This window comes from Terrapene carolina, unplaced genomic scaffold (assembly GCF_002925995.2).
Source record: "Terrapene carolina triunguis isolate 2854851 unplaced genomic scaffold, T_m_triunguis-2.0 Scaffold120, whole genome shotgun sequence".
Lineage (NCBI taxonomy): Eukaryota > Metazoa > Chordata > Testudines > Emydidae > Terrapene > Terrapene triunguis.
The window spans coordinates 4385493-4406059 of record NW_020664471.1 but is presented as its reverse complement, the minus strand read 5'-3'; the positions used below and the strand labels follow the sequence as shown (position 1 = coordinate 4406059).

The 20567-nt window shown below is 39.9% G+C and overlaps 1 protein-coding gene across 3 annotated transcripts in view; it reads right to left on the bottom strand.

Moving 5' to 3' along the window:
* The window catches only part of EML4 (EMAP like 4), a 266824-nt gene that overhangs the window by 90774 nt on the left and 155483 nt on the right, over positions 1-20567 (bottom strand). For all 3 annotated transcript variants that reach the window (XM_026652568.2, XM_026652569.2, XM_026652567.2), the window contains exons 3-7: positions 15209-15338; positions 8768-8938; positions 6387-6515; positions 1415-1440; positions 911-943 (exon numbers count right to left, since the gene is read on the bottom strand). In XM_026652568.2, the coding sequence (XP_026508353.1) occupies positions 911-943; positions 1415-1440; positions 6387-6515; positions 8768-8938; positions 15209-15338 (489 nt within the window). The remainder of the gene's footprint in view (positions 1-910; positions 944-1414; positions 1441-6386; positions 6516-8767; positions 8939-15208; positions 15339-20567) is intronic.

Genomic DNA, 20567 nt, shown 5'->3' with positions numbered 1-20567 from the left:
TGATTAAAGCTTGTTTTGATCTCATAATAATGAGAAAAAGTATGAGAATTTCCAATTAATTTTATTTTTTTCCATTTGAATGATAGAAAATCTAAGGACAGTGCAAAGGGAAACCAAAAATATCTACAATCTTACAGCACAGAATGTGTACATTGCAGATTTGTTAATACAACAGCAAAGAAGAGGGATTTAAAAGGAAAGAGAAACTCGCTACACAGCTGTAAATAGCATGCACTGAGGAAACATGCTCCAGATTTTGAGCTGCATGCTTCAGTTTCTACGTTATCAAAGCAGAGTAATGTTGAGACACAGGAATGGATTTTCTTTATTGTCAGTAGATTTTAACACATTCCATCATTTTCAGAAAGATTTTTTTTTCCATCCGAACAAGCCAGCAGCAGCAGGTAGTCACAGAATGCAAAATTTGTTGATGCAAAAGAAATATGCTTTAGAAGAGAAGATTTTTTTTTTTTTTTTTTGCCATAGGAGAATATTTTAAACCTTCAGTCTCCACTCTCAACCAATCAGCATTCATCTGCTGTAATATTGGCAAGACAGAAAACTGAAGTAAACAGATCTTTTGGTTGGCACTTCTTGATATTGGGGTACATTAGGCAATAATGCAAGACTTTTAGACCTCTTACCCCTCACGTGTTCATATTCCTCTCTCCGACAGAATAAAGTATATAGTAATTTACTTTTAACTCCCCAAAAAATCTCCAAGAAATAAACAGTGTGCAATTTTTTTTAAATTTAGTTCAATGGTAAAAATGAAGTATTTACTAAACTGCACAGTCCAAATTTAAAGGATCATTCACGCACTGATCATGTGATGGTGAAAGGCCAAATAAAAGATCCATGAAAAGCAATTAAATTAGAAAGCAACCAACTGGCATAGCTTAATTCTTACCTTGGCTGTTTTTTTCACGAGTTGACATTTTTGCTGGTTATGGGACAGAAATAAAATAACTTAAAACTTTCTGAAGTCCTACCTCCCTGGTGTGAAAACTTTGTTACACAAGTCCAATATTTTCTATTTTATTTTTAACAAGTAAGCATATTATATATATTTCCTCTAGATAGATATACTCTCTCTCTCTCTCGGAAATAATTAACCACTTCATATATTTCTATGTTTTATAAAAGTAATACAAAATATTCCCCTCACCCAGGGCCCTGAGATCACAAAAAAACTCCCACTGATTCAAAGAGCTTTGCATCGCGCTCTACATCTTTTAGCAACAATCAACTGAAATAGCCCTTTGAGTAACTATTACCTTTATGTAAATTCTAAATCAGTGCTTCAGAAAGATATTTCATAATAACTTGGTTGTTTCCATTGGGATAATATTCAATTAGCAAAATTAGATCTCTCCAATTGCCCCAATATGTAAAAACAAATGTTTTCACTTACCTTGGCTGACAATGACATCTTTATGTCTGGGGAAAAACCACAAAATATATAATTAATGTGTATTAGTTATAATACTAATACTACCTAACTTCTATAGAGTACCACATTATGTTAAGTCTTACCAGACCTTAAAAAAAAAAAAAAAAAAAAAAAGTTCATTGGAGGATAGGTCTGATCCAATATGAAAGTTCTTATGTTCCTATGAATGAAACTGTGGGATAAGATGTTAGATAACCAATCCTAACCAATCCAGTAAAACCCCCACCTTTTGTCTCTTGTTTATACTTTGATTGTAAGCCCTTTGGAGTAGAGACCATCTTTTTGTTCTATGTTTGTACTGTGACAAGAATAACTGGGGTTCCTCGGAGCTATTGCTGTACAAATAAATAATACTAATAAAAATACTAAAATCATATTAGCATTTGTATATGGGAAATTGGTTTTTAGATAGCAAAAAAAAAAAAAAAAAACCCCAAAACATATAAAGCCTAATTTTTGGAGCTGAAGAGCACATTCAGCTTGCATTCAAGGTTCTTAGCACCTGTGAAAAATCAAGCCACGAGGTGACTAGTACATAATGATTATGAGTTCTTTTGAATAATTATCCAAGAGCTTGTATCAATGGAACTATTAATGTCAGAAAATGTGATCCTGATACTATGTCTCACTGCAAGTCAACTTTACCACAGTCCCACACAGAATCTCTAGACAAACAGTACTAGGTTTGCTCAGGGACACACAAAAGAAGTTTTCATAAGTGCTGACTTGTTAGTCTACACTCAAGGAAGCGCCATGCATGAGAAAAAAAAAATCTCAATCAATGTTTTTCAGAAGATGGGAGGAAAACTTAAATTTCCTTAGAATAACCTCCTCCTCAAGGTTTCTTGCTTGTTCAGGGAGACTTATTTCATGAAAACTGTCAACTGACTTTAAGCTGAGTAGCAAAATGGAGGTCAAATATTTGTATGGAGATCAAACATCTACAACAGTGATAGACAGTCAGACACACACACACACACACACACACACACACACACACACACTTACTTCTCACTGACTGCTTGTTCAATCACCCTTATTCTGGTCGCCAAATGGAAGAGTCCAGACTTGGATTCCCAGTTGATTTAAAAAAACTGGATAACTAGCTAAGGTGACAGTTACACTACTTCCTGCTATTTTATTGGGATGATTTATAACATGGCACTGGCTTTAAAACTGCTCTTAATAAACAAAGTTCAAAATCTGTGTCTAAAGTCCAAAGCATGTATAAAGGGACTTTTGTCCAGGGCCCAAGTTAGGGCTGGGTCCCTGTTTCCTCACACCAAAAATGGGATGGTTCTGATGCATTTTGGGCTTTTGCAACTTCCTCTAATTAATAACCTTAAATGCAATAAGCAAAATGCTGCCCTCTGATACATGCACACAAGCCAACTGATTCAACAGGAGTTGGGCATGCATTTCCAAGGGCATATTTGTAAAAAGTTGGTATTTACATGTCCTTCTCTCCACTTCTCCTCTCTTCCCCTCCCCAACCCGGGGTGCCTTTACAATGAATTTCAGTGCAGAGACAAGTGAATGATATGATACTTTCGTAAAGAATACAGTACACAGTCTTCAGGTGACATGATGGTAAAATGTTTTCACAACTTTTGAAGCTTCGCTTTCATTAAAGTATTTCAGGCTAAACAATGACCTGAAGATGCACTCAGATGATTGTTTTTCTCCAGCAATTATTATTATTCCTAATACTTCTGGCCCCCATTTAATCCACGATCACTGAAAAGTATAATTTTTTCTTATTCTAGGGAAAGACTGTAGAAGTGGAAAAATTGCAGCATTTCAAAGGATAAGCAGCATATCATAAAAAATGACAAAACATCTATACCGACTATATGTCTGAACTACTGCACAAATTCAAAATGCCTGTAAAGAGCAACCGTTTTTAAATATAATGTCTACTGTAATTAAGCTGTTTTAACAGGATAGCAATAACTGAAAAAAGGAACTTGATAAGCTGAAATAAAGCCAGAGGATTTAGCTAGAGAGTTTTTCAGTCTTTAAATAGCTTTTACCCGTATCCAGCAACAGCCTGAATTGACAGAGGAATTTTAGATTTCAACAATAAAAACCATTTAGAAAAGGGAAGAAAATTGTGTGCAGAATGTCTAAACCATAATCCTTAGTGCACAATTCTTTAGTGTTCTACAGAATTCTCCAGTCTAGGTATAAAGCTATTACTAAATGTATGTATTGCTGTCAGGTAAGATTAGCATATTATTGTGTCCCCCTTTCAATTTTAAGTTTTATACTGGTCCTGAGAATCTGTATAAAACAACCTATTTTACATTATTAATACATTCATTAATGCCAGTAGATTTGAATTTTATTTTTTAATTTCATTTACAAATTCAGAACTCATTTTAATGATAACCTCCCTGTATTTCATCAGTATTCTTACTGATTTACACACATCATTTTGCAGCTTCATTCAAAGCAATTCTATTTAAGCCACCTTTACAGTTAATTAGCTCTACAGTGAAGTTACTGTGTAAAAAGGCACCTTTTTCCTGCTCCCTGTGTGTATTCAGAGTTGTATTTGTTTATACCACAGAAAAAAATGTTACTTCTTGTTCTTTGTTAGCACTGCAGAGCCAACACAGTTAAGCTTTATGCCCTATTATGTATGATCAATACCATTTAAAAAAAACCTCCTAAATTCTGAGACCTGATTCTGCAAACATATATATACATGCTTAACCTTACTACCGCTTGAGTTTGATGGGACTACTTGCAGTAGTAAAAGTAAGCATGTGCATAAGTGTTTGCAGGATCTGGGTCTAAATCAAACTTCTGCAAACTCATCAAAAATGAAGAGAGTAGCACAGATGTATCCGAGAGTATAATTTGGCCTCTTATACCTGGTGATATTGCTCAAGAAGGAAAAAAGACCTGTTTTACTTTTCAGGTTGAGTTTGCAGAATGGGCCATGAGAAAAAAATCTTTATTTTTAAACTGAGCATATCTGAGATACGGAAACATGGAACCTCACAACACCATTTTACAGTTACTTTTAAGTGTAAAACTGCAGCTAAACATAAATCCAGAAAATGCATATCTGAATTTACAATGAAATAAAAACTTTGTCTGAAACCTTAACATTTCAAAATGTATTTTTAGATAAAGAAAAGAGAAGTGGAGAAAACTTACAGAATCATAGAAATGTAGGATTGGAAGGGACCTTGACAAGTCATCAACTTAGTCCCTTGTGCTAAGGCAGCACTAAATATTAACTAGACTAGGGGTCTCAAACTCAAATGACCATGGGGGCCACATGAGGACTAGTACATTGGCCCGAGGGCCACATTACTGACACCTCCCCCCCCTGCCGCCCTCAGCCCCGCCCCCACTCCACCCCTTCCATGAGGCCCCGCCCCTGCCCCGCCTCTTCCCACCCCTTTCCCTGCCCCCATTCCAACCACTTCCCTGAAATCCCCACCCCAACTCTGCCTCCTCCCTGCCCCAGGCGGTGCAGGAGGGGTGTGGGGTGTGGTGGGGGCTCAGGGCAGGGAGTTGGGGTGTGGGGTGCAGGAGGGGTGAGGGGTACAGCAAGGGGTCAGGGTGCAGGGTGCGGCAGGGGGCTCAGGGCAGGGGTCAGGGTACGGCGGGGGTCGGGGTGCGGCATGGGGCTCAGGTCAGGGGGTTCGGCTGCAGGAGGGGTGCGGGGGGCAGGATCTGGCCCGGCACGTACCGGGGGCAGGGCAGGCTCCCTGCCTGCCTGTCTGCCCTGCCCCCGCAAGAGGCTGGAACGTGGGGAAGGGGGGACGGAGGGGCGGTGTGTTTCTGTTGCTTGAGGCACCGCCGCCAGCAGTTCCCGTTGGCCACGGTTCCCCGTTCCCGGCCAATTGGAGCTGCTGGGGGCGCTGCCTGAAGCAACAGCCACACACAGCCCCTCCGCCCCCCGTTCCCCATGTTCCAGCCTCTTCCCGGAGCTGCGCAGGGCAGGGCAGGCAGGGAGCTGCCCTGCTCCCGGTGCACGTCCGTCCGGAGCCGCTCTGGTAACGACTGGGGAGGGCGGGGGGGCTGCGAGGGGCTCGCGGGCCACAGAAAATCACCCCACGGGCCGCGTGTTTGAGACCCCTGAACTAGACCATCCCTGACAGGTGTTTGTGGAATCTCTGTCATTGGAGGTTTTAAAGAACAGGTTAGACAATCTCTCTAGGTAATTTATTCCAGTGCTTAACTATCCTTACAGTAGAAAGTTTTTCCTAATGTCTAATCTAAATCTCCATTGCTGCAATTTAAGCCCATTACTTCTTGTCCTGTCCTCAGTGGCTAAGGAGAACAATTTATCACTCTCCTCTTTGTAGCAACATTTTATGTACTTGAGGACTGTTATGTCCCCTCTCGGTCTTCTCTTCTCCAGGCTAAACAAACCCAGCTTTTCAATCTTCCCTTACAGGTCCTGTTTTCTAGACCTTCAGTCATTTACGTTGCTCTCCTCTGGACTATCTTGCTTACAACACCCCTGATAATACATCCCAGAATGATGTTCGCGTTTTTTGCAACAGTGTTACATAACTGACGCATATTTAGTCTGTAATCCACTATAACCCCCAGATCATCTGCAGTACTTCTTCCTAGGCAATCATTTCCAAGTGGGGAAATTTATACATGAATGACAGTGGGCCTTAATATGCATGCATAATTTGTAAAATCCAAACATGTAGCAGTGTAAGCATATTCATGCTTTAAAATAATACATCTACATTTTGCAGGGATTTTAAGATTCTCTGGAGATTTCTTGCATTAGAGAGGTGAATAGCAGATTATGCAGACAACATCTACAAAATATTAACAATGCAAACTGACAGTTTATAAATTTGCGTATGTAATAAAATTAAAAATTTAATTTCAGAGGGTTTTTATTCTTAAAATTTGCGGATACCATTTTGCTACAAACTGCAATACTTACTTCTCTGCATTTTTTGCCACTTTTGATATCAGTTTTGATGTTGAAGCTGCCCTCAACAGTTTATTACGACTGTCATCTGAGTTGTCCCACATGCTATGTGATTTTTCAATGGTCGAAGTTCGCTTTATGCTAAAAAACACAAAATTTACTTTTAAAATTAAAAATTAATGAGCTAACGATAGCTGGTGCTGGTATGCAACTGACAGATCAAGCAGCAGGAGACAAAAGCAGTGCTAGGACTTCCTTCAAGTTGATCCAGAAAACAGAAATAAAGATTAGTCAAAAAGTTCTAACCAGATGAGTGAAAGCAACTGAGGAAGGCAATTGCAAAATTCATTTGTTTGACCTATTCATTGTGATTTTTAAAGTGGCCCTAATAAAGGATGACTTTTTACCTTTCTGTGACATTGCTAGTAAATTAAAACGATAAGTGGAATGAATTTAATAAGGCTAGAAAAGTTTAGCTCAAAGAACAAATAAATAAATTTTGAAAAGATTTCTATTTTCAACACAAATTATTAACTCTATTCTATGGCTATTGAACACAATAAAATGTTTTGAATGCTGAGCTGTTTTGTCAGCACATAGATAGGGCACAATTCCATAAAAAGTGTTCTGCGGTGGGAAGTTCCAAACCCTGTAAGCCACTGACCGTTTGGAAACAAATAGCTCCAAAACAATGGTCCAAAATCCTGATTCCTTTGTTCATGCACAACATTCCATTCACTTCTGTGAGACTTCCTGGAGAGGAATAAGGCAAGCAGGATTTGGCCCAATATCATGGAAAATTAGACCCATGAATATCTGATAGACTACATCAGCAATCCTGCTGGAGCCAAATTTATGCTAATTGCAGTTTAAAACTGTTTTGTAGTCACTGGTTTCACTGAAGTTAATTTCATGTATAATATCTTTATCATAGGAAATTTGTTTAAATCTGGTCTGGCTATAACAGTTATTAAATAACCTGAATTATGATTCTGCAGATGCCCTGCCAACAACCTTGCAACTCATCCAGTCAAAAATACTTTTTGCAAGAATAACATTCAAACTGCAACTCTAGAAAGGCAAGCTTATTTCCACAGTATCTCAAGAAGCTGAAAAAAGACTGTGACAAACAAGTTAACAAGACATATTAAAATATTAAGAGAGACTAAAAAGCCATCTCCCCCCACAACAAATTAGTATGCTAAACCCACGAACAAGAAGTCTCTTTACAGTAAGATGCCAGGCAGGAGAATAACAAACCAAAGTTCAACTTTAGATTGTGTAAGAGTTTGTGCAAGACATGGAGACACAGCCTTTATGAGTGTTAAACATGCATCAGTCAAGTGAAAGGGTTGTTTTTATTTTCTATTGGAATTGTGAATTCAGGCAACACAAGCCAACATAGTTTTGTAAACCAGTGCAAATTTGAGAGTATAATTCATTTGTTATTGAGTTTGTTTTAGTCTTCTAAAATGCCAAGTGGTCCGAGAAACAATTCCATACCTTCCCAAGGTTTCAAAATAATAAAGGTGACAATGGATCATAACAAACTAGTAATGAACTTGAACATTTACAAATTTTAAAATGGGTTTATTTGAAAAATATTCAATTTTAAAAATCAAAGAGCACCATCCTGCAGATGTTTTCTGCACCTAACTCTCACTGAAATCAGCAAGAATTCTGTATGTGCAAGGCTGCAGGATCAGGCCCTAAACGAATCCCTCCCGTTCCCCTTTCCCCGGTCAAACAGTTGTTTAACATTGGTGTAGAAATATGACCCCAAACATGTCTGTAGAATCAGAATCCTAGATATCAGATGAAATCGATCATTCTGTAACCAAGCAGGGATATGAGAAAAAAGCAAAAGATCCAAACTGCAGTCACGTTAAACAGTAGTTTGGGAAGAAAGGCACCCGAGTCAAGGGTTGTAATGATACTAGTTTATGACAAGTGCTATTGTGACATGTGGTAAACAGTATAAGACGTGCTTCACAGTTTTAGTTGGCCATGTTTAACATAATGCCTTTAAAGCATACTTTCAGAGATATTACATCTTGGCATGTTTTAAATATATATATATATATATATATATATATATATTTAATAAGATTGTAATTAATCTCTCTTTATCATATTAGGATGTCTTAAGACACTGCAAAGTACACAGGATATCATTCTATTTTTCTCATCTTTAAGAAATATTTGCATTTTTAATCTTTATTTTATGGTAAATGTTGTAATGCATCTTATGTGCAACTTTGCAGCACAAAAAATACTGATTTTTGCACTCAGTTGTGAAACTGGATCTTGGTTTCTCAAAATTTGCTGTTAAATGTGGACTCTTAGTATCATTACAACCATTTTCTAGCTCTGTACTTTGGTACTGTGAAAACCTTTTAGCTGGAGCAGAGCTCTTGCTTTCTTGAGTTTGCCTGTGTGTTTGGAGAGTCTGTAAGGAGGGCTGGGGAGAAGGTGATGCTCGAATTTGTGGATTTTGATCATTAGAATGAGTTTCCTCTTTTTTTTCTCTCTGTCCTTGAGGTTTTTCCTTTTTTTCTGTACCGCTGTAAAATAAAGTATAAGATGGAACAATAGAGAATAAGCAAATAAATTGAAGGTGAAAAAAATGCACACATTTTATCAGAGAAGGAAGAAGCAATTCAAAATTCATTAAAGAATAATCACCATAAGAAAATGTGTGGTTATCTACTGATGTTGTTGAGTTTTGTTAATGAAATTATTAGTAAAGTACTTTGCTAAAAGCAAAGATCAAACAGTTGAAGAGAGCTTCCTGTCAAGTTCTAAGAAATATTATTATATTACTTGGAAAAGTAGCGAAGGTTTTTCGCTGGTTTAGGTTCATCACTTACCCCTTCCCATTTAAAGCTGAACACAGCTCCTTTCAATTTAAAATATGCACTGTTATCTATCCTAGGTTCTGCTGTATCTCTCTCTGCAGATTGTTGTGTATGCTTTGTGCCTTCAAGCCTTCCATTGTCAGCAATAAAATGCATTGACTGGTCATGGGTCTCTCCAGAAGTGGATTAACTAAATGTGCCATGTACCAAATCAACTACTGGGTACACCTTTTTTGGTCCTATTTGGCCATAACAGATATTAAATGGTTAAACTGTCACTTTTTCAGCACCTGTGGTAAACAAACTATGAGTTTACAATTCCTTCACTTTTAACAATGTAATGGAGCATAATCTTTATTGTTTTAACATTTTAAATCCCTTTAAATAATTTTAAGTGGCAATTTTAAAATGTTCTTATTCATGAAGGGCCTGGTCCAAAGTCCACTGAAGTCAATAGCAAGACTCCTATTGCTGTCACTGATATTTGGACCCAGCCTCAACATGGCTAGTTTTGTGCATGTGCTCATGCATACATGTTTATGTGACAAACTGATGGCTAGTTACCACATTTGTGCACAAACAAAATTAACAGTCACTCTTTGAAAATGTGACTCTCTAATGTAGATGTCCCTCACTAGTTCAGGTCCCCATGATCCGTTGTGCTGTGATGTATGAAAGGGAGCAAAGCAACACCAAGGAGCAGAAGGGCCCCGGATTCATGGGAAAGGGCAAGCAGAGCCTTTGTAGAATGCTCACCCTTTTCCCAAGCCTGGGGAAGTCCTTCGAGTGGTCAGCACTTTATTGGACTTGGGGAAATAAGTTGGGGTATAATGGGGGAGCAGCTTCTCCAGGCAGCATGATTCCCCCTTCACAGGAAATGAACATCTTCTTTTGCATCCCCTGTCCCCTCCTCAAATGTGTGAGTGTGTGCCCTTACGGGCAAATGCTCCTGGTGCGAAGAGAGAGGATGAGGAGGGGACTGGACCACCATACTGGAATCCAGAGACTTTGTAGGCCATGTTTTCTAACTCAACAGTGTCTCAAATCTCCCTGTTTTGAGAGTAGAATTCACCTAAACTCAGAGTTTAAACTAGGAGGGATCTTTCACTCCTGCAGGCTTCTCCCCATAGCAGAAGAATACAGTCCTGAAACAGCCAACAATACATTTTTGCCATATAACATTCTTTAAAGAATATGGAGAGGATCAGAGTTAAAAGACCAGTTATGCAATCCCCACTTAACTGAGAATTTACTCTTGTCATGTGACTTATTTCAAGTACATTGCTGCATGTTACCTGTGACATGCTGAAGCAAACACACAATGGCAAGACGAGCTTCTCAAGGTAGTAGTATTCTGCTGCATATAGATGTTTTCTTCCTTTAATTATACTGAAGGTGGACTCTTAAATGTTACAGCAATTTGAAGTCTGACTAAATTTTTCACGTGCCATAAAACAAAATAAAAGCAGCAAGAAGAAAGGTTACCATTCTCCCACCTCTAATTTTGTCTGGTATTCCCTCTCTCAAGTTAAAAGTAATCTACAAATTAAAAAAATAAAGATTATACAGCCTAGAGCAGCAAAGTAGGTACAAAGAAGAGATGAAATGTTGTTTTTCCCCCTATCTCCAAATGAAAAAGAAAAAAAGAGGAGGGTGTTTTTTTCCTGCTTCCTTTACTAAATTAGAAATTCTGGACTCATCTATCTACCTTTCCCCCCAAAAGGCACTCTGGAAACAGAATCCAGATGGAATGGAAAACTAGCACCAACTATGGAAACAGAATCTGATTCTAAGTGAAAGTAGAGATGATTTTTATTCAGAGTATCTAAAACACTGGGTTTCATTTGTTTTTGTTAGTCGCTATTTAATTCAAATTCACTAAGTGCAGGTAGGAGAAAAAGCTGTCTTTGTTCAAGATTCAACATCTCATCCCACTAATTAAGGGCTCAAAAGTTTCCAACCCACTTCTCCGAATCCTTTCGGGGAAAACTACAGTAAAAAGCAGGGAATAAAAGACAGGATATTCCTGATGGTTTCAATATCAAAAAAATACATATTTATAAAGAATCATTCGGGGATATGTCATACATCATAAAGTAGCAAGAAAGGGCACAGACCCAAGTTTTTTGTTTTTGAGAGTTTCCTTCAATTTAACTTGTCAAGGCATATTTTGTTTTAAAGGAAGTCACTAGAAGAGAAATTAAAATAGAAATATGCTTGTTTTGAAGGCAGTTATGGAACACGCAACAGTATTTTTTCACCTTCAGTGAAGCTATGCTTGTGATTGGCTCCTGAGATAAGAGCATGATGACTTTTGGTGGGTTGGTAGATAAACTTGTGGTCTCAAGTCCCTGTTCAACTGGAACTCTGAAAGCCATTTTTTGTTTGCACTAGGTTTAGCTTGCATTACTGGAAACAAGAACACTTCGAACAACTTTCACCTTTTTCCAAAGTCTCTGACAAGATAATGGAGTACAGAAAAACAAGCCCTAGCAATGTCTTACCACTAAAGAAAATAACAGGCTCTTATTACAATTATGAAAGCTTTACTTTGTGCTCACAATCCTGTATGGTCAATTTACTTATTAACAATGATGCTTGTCATAACCTCTTCTTCCCCTTTCCTACAATGAATCAAAGACTGAGTGAGTCCATCTACCAGGAAGCAAGGAGTTAGAGAGAGAGAGTGTGTGTGTCACTTAGGAAGACACACACAAACAAGCATTTCCCCTAGCTCTCTAGTCAAGAAACCAACAAAATACACACAGTTGTGTTATGAAGTATATGGGGAGGAGAGTGAAAGCAGGATGGAAGAGAGAACTGTGACAAAAGTAATTACTGGAAAGTAATTCCAACTTGTGAATTGTCTCTTCTTCTTCTCTCAAACTACAACAAACCAGAGACTGGAGTGAGGATGTGATCTTACCTGAAGTCTGACATTTTAAGGTTATATTTAACTGAAGTCATTCTTTGGAGAACACACAGTCCAAATGAAACTGTGTCACATTAATCCACAGACTCTTTTATAAACTGTCCAAAATAAACCACAATGGCTGATGAGTGAACAGCCAGCCATCTAGTCATCTGCAGAGCAGTCCTTATACCACACCAAAATGTGAACACTTTTCAGATCCTGGTGACCTCCAACTTGCTTTTGACAATCTACAAGCTCTTTCCATCTGGAACTCGTGGCCTTCAGTCAGACCAGAAGGCTGAATCTCCCCAAAACGTTCAAAGGGAAACGGTCCTTAACGAAGGATGTCTATAGTCCTTCAGAAACATTCCTGTGACCTGAAAACCAAGGTACACATGGCTAAGAGGGGGTCAAACAAAATCACCTTTGCTCTGACCTGTCAGGTTTTGCAGAGAATTTAAGGAATTGGGAAAAGGAACAGGAAAGCGTAACCCAGCTCTCCTCTTCCATTCATCAAAAATACTCTCTCCCTATAGGAAAGGGATAGAGAAACAGAAAAATCTGGGTGATTTTGCAGAATTCCTGGTGGCATGCTAGTTCTAAGAGATGACCCAGATACTGACATACAGAATGGAAAATCTCCAGATTCAGGCGCCATTCCCCTGGGATCAATCCCATTCAGCTGAGCCAATCTTTGCCCTGTAAATAGACTGCCCTAACAGAAGCCAGAATTATATACGACACTGAGACTATCCAGGCTCAGGTTTTCAAAGGAACCAGGTTCCCAAATCCCTTGGTGCCTTTAAAAAATCCCAGGCTGTGCTTCTGAAATTACGGCTCAATTTTTAGCATCCCACCTGTGGGATGATGTAAGACACTGCTGTACAGCTGTTGAATCATAATAGAACCAGAAGGCCACTAAGTAACAGTGTGCAAATATAAGATTTAGTTTCACTGCCCTCAGTTCAACAAGTTGATGTTGCATGAGCACTTTAAGGGGAAAATTTGCACTGAAAGCAAAGGGGCCTGAATGGCATTCTCTAACCCCAAAAGTTTGTGTTGCAATTATACAAACCTGAGCTGTTGGTGTGAGTAAACCTTAGATTCAGAAGAATATTGCTGTACCAGTGATGAAACAAGGAGTGAATCATCCAGAAAATGGAGATTCCTTTACACCACCAGAAGAACTACTAATTAAGGTATATTCTAGGAAGCCTGGTCTATACCGGCAGCCAAGTAGTCTAAGAAATTTGTGATGCGAAGACAGGCTGAAATTAATAGCACTCCTGGAAGTAAAACTGCAGAGAAGACAGTCTGTCTGGATACATGGAAGCCTTCCCAGTATGTTTCTAGGATCATACCCACATAGAGTAATATCCTGGAAGGCTATAGATGGGTTTTCTCCCCAACCAATAACAAATGTATGATCATACAGCAACCAGCTGACTTATCTCTCATCTGGACAAGCTGTGTCACAGAGCCCACGGAACCTTTATCCAGATTATCTGTAGTCTTGGTGAAGTGGTATATGTCCAAGATTCTCCTAAGTGATTTCACAGAGCTCCTGGTGACATGGAGGGAGGAGATGCAGGAGTGATTCTTTCCCCCATAAGGTCTTGGGTCTGACATTCTCTCTGATTCTTCTCAAACTCTCTTTTCCTTCCTTCCTTCTGGCCATCCATCCATCCATCCATCTTCTTCCCTTAGGTCTGGCTCCACTAAAAGCTATGTTGACATAGCTAGTCTCTTCCCTTGTCTCCTTTTTTTTGCTTTGAGCAGGATGTGGGAGGGACAAGCTGGGAAGGAAGTATGAAAGAGAGGGCAGCCACACGGACTCCATACTTCCAGGACAAGATTAATGGGGAAGTGCTAGCTCATATATACCTTCCAAAGTGACTCTCTCTTTTACAGCTCCTGGCTTTCCAATAGATAGAGATGTACATCACTCAGTATCCAATTCATTGTAGGATAGGGGAAGTCAGACATTTAAAAACTAATACACTACATAACTGAGAACAGGAAAGAGCAAATTAATTCTGCTTTCTGTACTCAAAAGAGCCTTAAACATTTTCTGCTTCACTCTTCCTGTTTAACTGTTTTACTAATTAAAGGCAGAAGAAAAGGTAAGTGGCCTAGGTTTACATACGATATTGTTAATACCTAAAATATACTGCATCCCTGTCTAATTGTGTAGCACAGTATTTAAATCCACACTTAATTATAAATCATCCACTGAAGTCAGCACAGTACTCTACAGAGACCGAGAACTTTTCACATATAATTTAACAGATGGTAAAACATTTATGTGTGCTGTGTTCCATAGCTGTATCTGTGGCAGCTTTTTCTTTCATTCTCTCCAACAAACAGGAGCAGAAACAAACCATTCCTCTGAGATGCTGAAAAATGAGTGGTTAAAAGTCCCCGAAGAAAACAATAAATAAGAAAACACTTTGCTGGCTCCTGAAACCACTGTATGAAAAAAATCAATTAAAATATATATTAGATACTAAGTAAAATGCAAATTCAAGCTATGTTATTTTTACAAATTTGTTTTGTAAAATCCTGCAATAAGAACTCTCTTAAGTTTGAAATGTTATGTATAAAGTTATAAAGAACCGATTAACACACTGTCCTAAATTCACCTAACTTGTTTCATAATTTTCACTTTGGTATCATCTGCTATTTTATTTCAAGACCATGATGTCAGATTTGTTGTTTATTTTCTTTCAAGAATAAAAAAATTTAGGTGCATGCTAAAAAGCATGAATGTCTGTCCAAGCATGATGTCTGTCTGTTCAATTTTGGAACAAAAATCCCTATTAGAAATATGTTTTTTTTCTCTTTTAGTGAAAATTTAATTTCAGGTATTGTACACTGTAAACCAAAGTGATCTCCATTTGTGATCCCCTTTCTATATATCCAGCTGTAATGAATTCTAATGGTATGCTATGAGTCTAAATCCTATTCTTTAATTGGTATATATCAGAAAACTTCAAAATTAACCCAGAATGGGGCTTCCTTATTGTGGTTTTGTATAATTTAACTTTTTAAGAAGCAAGTACCTTTTAGCAGCAGACGAGAGGGTCTCTTTTCTGGCAACTGATACAGAGGAACTATGGCTTGTTTTTCTGCTTCCTGCACTTCCATTGGTTATACAGGACATAGAGATAGCTTCTCGGAGGCCTGGTTGACCTACAAGGAATTCAAGGAAAAGAGATTTTATATTAGCTTTCAAAGCATCCAGGTGTCATTCAAATTAAGAACCATAACTGGTGGGGTTGGCTTTCATACAGCATTGTTGCTGGCATTCAAGACAAAGGATTTGTGTATTAATCCAAAAATTGCTCTCTGAAATCATTTAAAACTTTAAGAGAAGCCCATAGGAACAAGAACAATTCATATGTGGTGTGTATGGTATGAACACCTTCATGTGTGGGGTAGGTGGATGGATAGATAAAGACTTATTGTCAACCATTCACACCAAACCAATAAACATGAAGTTTTTGCAAAGAAATACTGTGTTTTGATAGTTGAAAAATTTGTTTAAGCTAGGAATAAAGTTTATCTGACATGATACTATTAACCAAAAATATGTTCACATACACATCTGGCTAATGAAACAGCACTATAACGGCCAGAACTAAGGATGTTTGTACATAGGGGGATTCTTTTGTAGATTTAAAAAATGGAAACATTAAAGCGACATTTTAAATTGCAAAGTGGAGTAACTCAAATGGGATGTTACAGTCAAATGGTAAATTATAATACAATGCTCTGGCACAGTATCATCCTAAACTTCACTTGCCACAGGATTATTTTAGTCCTGATTACAACAGGAATACAAATTCCTTCTGCAGCAGCATTCTGTGGCTCAAAAAGCTGAGTCATCTTAAATCATCACATTTCCAAGAAGCTCATCTGGTAGTTTATCTCATCATTATCATCCCTTCATAAAGTGCTTTGTAATAATAAATATGAAGGAACCAGAAAGATAGCATGTCATTACTGAATTACGATGAATTTCAAACCATTCCCATTAGGTAAATATCTAAGATACTATATGCAAAGAAATGTACATTTAGAGTGGAAAATCCTGTGTAAGGGGAGGGTGCACAACCTCTGTTGGGACTTCCTACGCCTTGTGAACAGGCACCACCCCCGCAGCTCCCATTGGCTGCAGTTCCCAGCCAATGGGAGCTGCAAAGCCAGCGTTCTGGGAGGAGGCAACGCGCAGAGCTGCCTGGCCACGCCTCCGCCTAGCAGCTGAGCGAGGGGGATGTCGCCGCTTCCAGGGAGCCCCCCAGGTAAGCGCCGCCAGAACCCACCTCACCGTGGCCGGTGCCCCAATTCCTTGCCCCCTCCCACACCCAAACTCTGCTGCGGGGGAGGGGGAATGGGCCGAGACTGCCCCAGCAGCGGCCAGTGCACCTGGCGCAGGGGCTGCCTGAGCTGCCTCTGAGCCAGGCACATCAGCCACTGCAGAAGTCACAGAAAGTCCGCTGGTTAGGAAAGATAGAAAAAGTGGCAAAAGACCCCCTTGGCTTAACCACGAGATCTTGCATGATCTAAAAAATAAAAAGGAGTCATATAAAAAATGGAAACTAGGAGAGATTACAAAGGATGAATATAGGCAAACAACACAGGAATGCAGGGGCAAGATTAGAAAGGCAAAGGCACAAAATGAGCTCAAACTAGCTATGGGAATAAAGAGAAACAAGAAGACTTTTTATCAATACATTAGAAGCAAGAGGAAGACCAAAGACAGGGTAGGCCCACTGCTTAGTGAAGAGGGAGAAACAGTAACAGGAAACTTGGAAATGGCAGAGATGCTTAATGACTTCTTTGTTTCGGTCTTCACCGAGAAGTCTGAAGGAATGCCTAACGTAGTGAATGCTAATGGGAAGGGGGTAGGTTTAGCAGATAAAATAAAAAAAGAACAAGTTAAAAATCACTTAGAAAAGTTAGATGCCTGCAAGTCACCAGGGCCTGATGAAATGCATCCTAGAATACTCAAGGAGCTAATTGAGGAGGTATCTGAGCCTCTAGCTATTATCTTTGGAAAATCATGGGAGACGGGAGAGATTCCAGAAGACTGGAAAAGGGCAAATATAGTGCCCATCTATAAAAAGGGAAATAAAAACAACCCAGGAAACTACAGACCAGTTAGTTTAACTTCTGTGCCAGGGAAGATAATGGAGCAAGTAATTAAGGAAATCATCTGCAAACACTTGGAAGGTGGTACGGTGATAGGGAACAGCCAGCATGGATTTGTAAAGAACAAATCATGTCAAACCAATCTGATAGCTTTCTTCGATAGGATAACGAGTCTTGTGGATAAGGGAGAAGCTGTGGATGTGGTATACCTAGACTTTAGTAAGGCATTTGATACGGTCTCACATGATATTCTTATCGACAAACTAGGCAAATACAATTTAGATGGGGCTACTATAAAGTGGGTGCATAACTGGCTGGATAACCGTACTCAGAGAGTTGTTATTAATGGTTACCAATCCTGCTGGAAAGGCATAACGAGTGGGGTTCTGCAGGGGTCTGTTTTGGGACCGGCTCTGTTCAATATCTTCATTAACGACTAAGATAGTGGCATAGAAAGTACGCTTATTAAGTTTGCGGATGATACCAAACTGGGAGGGATTGCAACTGCTTTGGAGGACAGGGTCATAATTCAAAATGATCTGGACAAATTGGAGAAATGGTCTGAGTTAAACAGGATGAAGACAAATGCAAAGTGCTCCACTTAGGAAGAAAAAATCAGTTTCACACATACAGAATGGGAAGAGACTTTCTAGGAAGGAGTACGGCAGAAAGGGATCTAGGGGTTATAGTGGACCACAAGCTAAATATGAGTCAACAGTGTGATGCTGTTGCAAAAAAAGCAAACGTGATTCTGGGATGTATTAACACGTGTGTTGTGAGCAAGACACGAGAAGTCATTCTTCCGCTCTAGTCTGCTCTGGTTAGGCCTCAGCTGGAGTATTGTGTCCAGTTTTGGGTACCGCATTTCAAGAAAGATGTGGAGAAATTGGAAAGGGTCCAGAGAAGAGCAACAAGAATGATTAAAGGTCTTGAGAACATGACCTATGAAGGAAGGCTGAAAGAATTGGGTTTGTTTAGTTTGGAAAAGAGAAGACTGAGAGGGGACATGATAGCAGTTTTCAGGTATCTAAAAGGGTGTCATAAGGAGGAGGGAGAAAACTTGTTAACCTTAGCCTCTAAGGATAGAACAAGAAGCAATGGGCTTAAACTGCAGCAAGGGAGGTCTAGGTTGGACATTAGGAAAAAGTTCCTAACTGTCAGGGTGGTTAAACACTGGAATAAATTGCCTAGGGAGGTTGTGGAATCTCCATCTCTGGAGATATTTAAGAGTAGGTTAGATAAATGTCTATCAGGGATGGTCTAGACAGTATTTGGTCCTGCCATGCGGGCAGGGGACTGGACTCGATGACCTCTCGAGGTCCCTTCCAGTCCTAGAATCTATGAATCTATGAATCTGTTACTTCTGTGATCCCCCGTGACAAACTTGCAGCCTTACTTATAATTTTGCCAAACTTTAATTGTTTGGGCTGAAATTTCCCATGCTGGGTGTCTAGCTCAGGCTGAATTATTTTGGAAAATTATTTTGGTAAGTGCCCACCAAGAGCCCGCCTCTCCCCATCCTGTGCCGCATCTCCCGGCCCCCTTCCCACACCCAAACTCTGCTGCTGCTGAGGGGATGGGGGGGAAAGTGCGGAGCCAGGTAGGGAGCCTGCCGGCCCCAATGACCCCTCACCCCAAGCACCAGCAGGGGTCCTGGTCCGTGCGCCACCACCCGCCTACCACCCAAGAAGGCGGGCTGCCCTTCCCCAGCACCTGCAGGGCAACCCCCCAAATGGCTCAGCCATCTCCAAGAATGAAGCTATAGACAAATACATTGTTTTACCCATGCTACAAAACATTGACAACCTTTGCTTGAGATGTTCTTGCATCCCCTGCTTTGGAGCAGGGACTTGGTCACTGAGAATAAATGAGGAACCAGGGCCAAAGACTGGAAGCCTGTGGAGATGGGGAATGTGGAAGCTGGAGGCAAGGCTGCGCAAAAGAGATAGATTGGAAGAGCAGTTGGGAGGGGGGAAACTGGGGCTGGATTGGGGAGACAGGGGGATTGTAGAGGAGAAAGTGGGAATGGCAGGGCAAGCAGACTTGCACTAGGAGTGGTGAAAGATTGGAACTGGTGGGGAGCAGACCAGAACTGATGCAGGAAGTCCATAGTGGGAGACTAGTGCTGGCTAAGCAAGGAGACTGGGATGATAAACATACAGCTAAGGGTAGCATAAAATCCCTCCTTTACTTGTAAAGGGTTAAGAAGCTCAAATAATCTGGTTGGCACCTGACCAAAAGGACCAATAAGGGGAGAAGATACTTTCAAATCTGTGGGGGAAGGTTTTTGTTTTGTTCTCTTTGTGTATTCTCTCCGGGTCAGCGAGGAACCAAGGCAGGGAAAATACATCTCCTAAAGCCATACCTGAACTAAGCATCTAAGATTACAAATTGTAAGTAATAGGAAGGAAATGCGTTATATTATTTTTTGTTTTAGCTTATAAATTTTCCCTAGGCTAAGAGGGAGGTTTATTCCTGTTTTTTTGGTAACTTTAAAGTTTTGCCTAGAGGGGAATCCTCTGTGTTTTGAATCTGATTACCCTGTAAAATTACCTTCCATCCTGATTTTACAGAGGTGCTTCTTTTACTTTTTCTTTATAATAAAGTTCTGCTTTTAAGAACTGGATTGGTTTTTAGTGTCCTAAAAACCCAAGGGCTGTTCTGTGCCCACCTTGTTAACCTATCTGGTTGGCATATTATTCTCAAGCCTCCCCAGGAAAGGGGGTGAAGGGGTTTGGGGGATATTTTGGGGAAACAGGAACTCCAAGTGGTCCTTTTCCTAAATCTTTGTCTAACTCACTTGGTGGTTGCAGCGATACCATTCCAAGGACAAGGAAGAATTTGTGCCTTGGGGAAGTTTTTAACCTAAGCTGGTAGAGATAAGCTTCGGGGGTCTTTCATGCAGGTCTCCACATCTGTACCCTAGAGTTCACAGTGGGGAGGGAACCCTGACAGAAGCCTGTGGATCGTAGTTGGGGACTGGCTAGGATGGAACAAGAAAAGAGAACTGGGACAGGGTGGAATGGGTTAAGCTTGGAGGAAATGAGCAAAACATTCTGTGCTCACTAGAGCACACTTTTCCCAGAGGCTGGAATGGAACCCAAGATTCCCGAGTCTCACCATTCTTCTACTGTCAGCAAATATCTATGTAACCCTCTGGCAAAGCATCTTATCCCCTTCTAGTGCTAGCCCACAGGCAGTGGGTTACAACTTACTACTGCCATCGGTTACTCCATTAGCTCAAGTAGCAGATGTCAATGAGGCAGA